This window comes from Empidonax traillii, unplaced genomic scaffold (assembly GCF_003031625.1).
Source record: "Empidonax traillii isolate 1590-97213 ecotype Southwest subspecies unplaced genomic scaffold, ASM303162v1 scaffold148:size1803964, whole genome shotgun sequence".
NCBI lineage: Eukaryota > Metazoa > Chordata > Aves > Passeriformes > Tyrannidae > Empidonax > Empidonax traillii.
The window spans coordinates 1224081-1228344 of NW_020955341.1; the positions used below are offsets into that span (position 1 = coordinate 1224081).

Sequence of the window (4264 nt, forward strand, 5' to 3'; positions counted from 1 at the left end):
GCAAGGAAGTAGCATTTACCTGCAGAAATTATTGTAGCCAAGAATAAATACGGAACTTTTTATAGGCATATCTATGGCACATACAACATAATCCTGTTGTATTCTGTGTTCCTTGGCTGCATTATTCAGTACATGGAAGCACCTGCACAATGAGTTATTGAAAACACTGAGAAGGAGAAGCAGACAACTGTGTGGGAAGCCCACAGCCCTGCCTATACATCATGTCTCCTCCTCTGCTGCTGTTCCCTTTCATGAGACCATGTTTGTGAAACAAGATATCTCTCCCATATACAGCTATAACTATATAAACCCTGGCATTCCAGCACAAAGAAGTGTTCTATACAATGCCATTTAAAATTTGCAAAGCAGTCAGGAATGTGCCTCAGCCCAGGCACAAATTCACAGACCCATCCCTTTACCTGTTCTGTAATCATAGCCTTAAACTGTTGTTTTACTGCGCTGTCACGAATGCTACTTATCTAAGACATAGATATAAAATGAGCTGAATTTTGGAACTCTGTGTTTCTGAATTAGAAAATGAGTTCTCTACTCTTAGAGAATATCTAGGGTTCTCCCTTAAAGAGCAAAGCTCAGTCCAAAGACAGGATCTATCTAAATGTAAAGGAGCATTTTGATACTGCCTGCAAAATCTGATTCTTGTGTTCCTTCTGCAGTAAAAAGGGATGCCATATCCCTGAATTCAGCATCCATCTCTTCTGCTAATAAGACACCTGGGTTATCCTCAGCCCTTTTGCTCTGCTGCTGAGGGATTTTTCCCCACAGAGTGTGTCCTAATGAAAGGCAGAGAGAAAAACCCTCCAGTGGGTAGAATCTCTCACTGGATAAGACATTATCCCTTTCTGAGTAATCTGCCTCATAGCTACTTACAGCTATGCTGTAGTTCTGACAGTAAGATCTGGGCAATTCCCTTTCTTCTAGTGAGACCTTCTCTTTCATGCTTACTGGGGAAGATGGGAGCCGACGGTTTGGCTATTGCAGGAGGCTGTTGGTAAGTACCTCACTTTCACCTCAAAATGCAGAATTCTGTTAAACAGTACCTCAAAACTGTACTGTGAGCTTTCAGGATGTCTCTTGTGGTTTTAGAAAAAAACAGGTTTTTATCACTCTGATATCTGGAAATGTGAGGAGCTCAAGTAAAGTAAGAATTTGTAGTGGCTATTTTGATCAAATTGATCCTCAGGCTGGTAGGAAATTCCTGAGAATGTGGAAAGTTTATTGTGTAAGCACTTTATAAATTCTTTTTAGTATGTACTTTCAAGCAGAATCAGAAATACTACAACACTGCAAACAAAGGCAAGCCTGGTATTTCTAAATATTTGTGAGTAGTGTTTATCTCCTGGGCAGCTGCTCCCATCTCCAAAGGACTCTGCCAGTACTGCCTAACTAATCTGCAGCAGGTCTGTGGTGTAGGTAAATAACCCACCCTGGTGAGTAGGAGGGCAGCAGTGGTGGACAGCACACTCCCATCACTCTTTGCTCAGGACTGTGAAACCAAAGCTGGTGCTAGCAGTGGGAATTCTAGTTTCTGAGGCTCCTTTTCAGTCCTTGTGACCAGGGGTGGTCAGCTGGTGAGGTGGGAACCTGACTCAGCCTACCCATCACCAGGAAAATCATTGGATAATTGATAAACTGAGAACGTGGCAGTATGTGTGTGTCAGGGCAAAGAACTGGCACAAAGGCTTGCAAAGTGTGTTAAGGCTGTTAAGCAGCAGTGCAAACAGAGATTTTTGGTCTGTTCTGTAGACCTGACTGGATGGCAGCAAGGCATAAAGCAGTTGGTTGTTTCTGTGCTGGCCTGTGCTCATCACCTCCTGGACAGATTTGGAGCTGTTTGTGAGTGACTGATGGGGAGCCATGGCTCCTGTACTGTTCACATCACAGCTGCCTACACTTGGCTGGAAAGCGTATATGGATATTGGATGCTGCAGGAGTCTTTGGCTTACTCTGTGTGCAAAATGAATGTCTTCAGCAGCTTTGTAAATAGGTCCACCGTATCTAAGAGAAAGGGACACTGGCACTTTGCCCTCCCTTCTGTTTCTGGTACAATTTCCCACCTTTTCAGGTGGGGAACACCTGCCTCCAATAGCTTTCAGTGGCTTCTAGTTGACAGAGTAACTTGGTGTCATTAGAAATAATCCTCCATCCTGCAATGCTGCCTGTTCCTGACCCTTCTCTTATCTTGCTCTCTGCCCATGGCAAAGATCCTTGTCATGCAGACAGCAGATGCTCTGTCTGGGAGGTATTGCTGTGTGTGGTTCCTTTATTTGTAAGAAGTTTCATTTAAACTAACATAACAGGAAACTTGTTTATCAATTCTGGGGGTGGTATTTGCCGTAGGTAGCGTCACAGAGACTTACTCCATATAACACAATGTCAGAGTGGGCCACAACAAGGTTTATATGTGGGCAGGAAAGATCACTGAAGGCTTGTCTTGCAGTAAATAAAGGGCTGGTCAGGGGAATAAACAGGGAAGCACCTAGGAATTATCCTTGCTGGTGTAAATAAGCATAACAAGATGCAAGGCAGCAGTGCAATTCAATGACATTTTTGTGAGCTGTCGTACAAGAGGATGATGAGGTATATTTGGAAAAAAAAACAACAAAACCTCAGAAAATTTTGGCTAGATATATAGAATGTTTTCAGTCTCCCTGGTGAAGGTGGTTTAAGACTTTTATCTTTCTGAGAATATTAGCAAATTTGTAACTGTGCACAGAGCTTACATTTGTGAAATGCAAAATAGTTGATCCTGGACTAGGTTGAGACTGGAGTAATCAGCCGCAATAAAAAAGATTTATACACAGGAATGTTGAATCAGTTTGTCAATGGCACATTAATGTAGGCTTCTTTTATTCACTTAAGGCTCAGTGAAATTCACCCTTCATTAAAGACAACATACAAGTAGAACACTGACTTTCAGCTGGTGCAAAAGATAGGTTAGCATAATAGGAAATACCAGCAACAGAATGGTATTTTGAGACAGCATTGGAGATTGCTTTTATTCTCCATTGGCTATGGCAAAAATCAATTAACCAAATAGCCAAAAAAAAAAAAAAGTTAGAAAAGGGAAAATAAGTACTGTCTTGATATATCTTTCTAATTTCTAATTGGGTTCCAAAACCTGGCATATCAAAGCTGACATGTCTCATCTCACAGGTACACCCTATGCAGCAGAGGAAAGAAAGGAGTGATAACAATGCCCTTTCTGAGGCAAATCCTGCTATGCCTTCTGAGAGCCAAACCGGCACAGTCTAGTGCTTAGAAAGAAAGAGGATTTTGGAAGCCATGGAGAAAACATGTCAGCATTTCTTCTATCTGGGGAAATTGCAAAAGTAGCAGAGATCTACTGTTATTTAGATCCTGTAACCTCTTTCTGTCCTGCTGGGAGAAACGGTGGGAATTGGGGTTGTTACCTGAAGTGCCTTCTCGGTAGGGCCCAGCTGCTCTCACAAAGTGTAACAATGAAGTGTAACATGATGAGACAGCCTCACCAATGTATTCCTCAGTGTGATAGATCTGTTTGCAGGCATGTACATACTTTCTTATTTTATTTATGCAAATACAGAGTTTGTACAGGCAACAAGGAGCAGGTAAATCCCACAGGCACTCTTTATATGCCAGAGGCATATTTTTTCCAGTTTCCTGAGCAGTTTTTGGAAGATTATATCAGGGTGGTTCTGATGTGCAGGAGGCCACAGCATCTCCTTCGATTAGTCCCGTTCCTGACCTGCAAGTTCTGTCAAATGCAATAACCATAATTTGGGAACTACATGCAGTTTTTAGCAGACATTATGTAAGAGAAAGGTGGGGCCACACTGAGTAATATAGAACCATAAGAAAACCCTAAAATTCTTATAAACTGTTCCACTTCAAGCCAAGCCAACTGCTGTGAGGCTAATTCCTCAGAAAATGTTCCCCAGCTGTCCTGGGGAAGGCTCTTGTAATACCCAGCGAGAGGTGTCTCACACCTTCTGGAGCACTTGGCAGCCTCATCAGCAGGCTCCATGGTTGGCTGGGCCAGCCAGCCTGATCCTGTGAGGGTGACTGTCTGTGTCTTCTGCAGAGGCTGGTGTGCAGATTCCTTTCTTTAGGAAACAATTGTGTTTTATCGGCCTTGTTCTCCTTTGGCATCTTGTAATGTGAACAAACTGCTCCACTTTTTCTTTTTGACTTTCAGATTTCAAATTCTTTCAGACTTTTTTTTTTTTTTTTTTTTTTTTTTTTTTTTTTTTTTTTTTTTTTTTTT

The 4264-nt window shown here is 42.0% G+C and overlaps 1 protein-coding gene across 6 annotated transcripts in view; it reads left to right on the plus strand.

The window, feature by feature from the left end:
- ST5 (suppression of tumorigenicity 5) overlaps window positions 1-4264 on the plus strand; it is a 175955-nt gene that overhangs the window by 134151 nt on the left and 37540 nt on the right. For all 6 annotated transcript variants that reach the window (XM_027884562.1, XM_027884563.1, XM_027884564.1 and 3 more), the window contains one exon: window positions 940-1009. In XM_027884562.1, the coding sequence (XP_027740363.1) occupies window positions 940-1009 (70 nt within the window). The remainder of the gene's footprint in view (window positions 1-939; window positions 1010-4264) is intronic.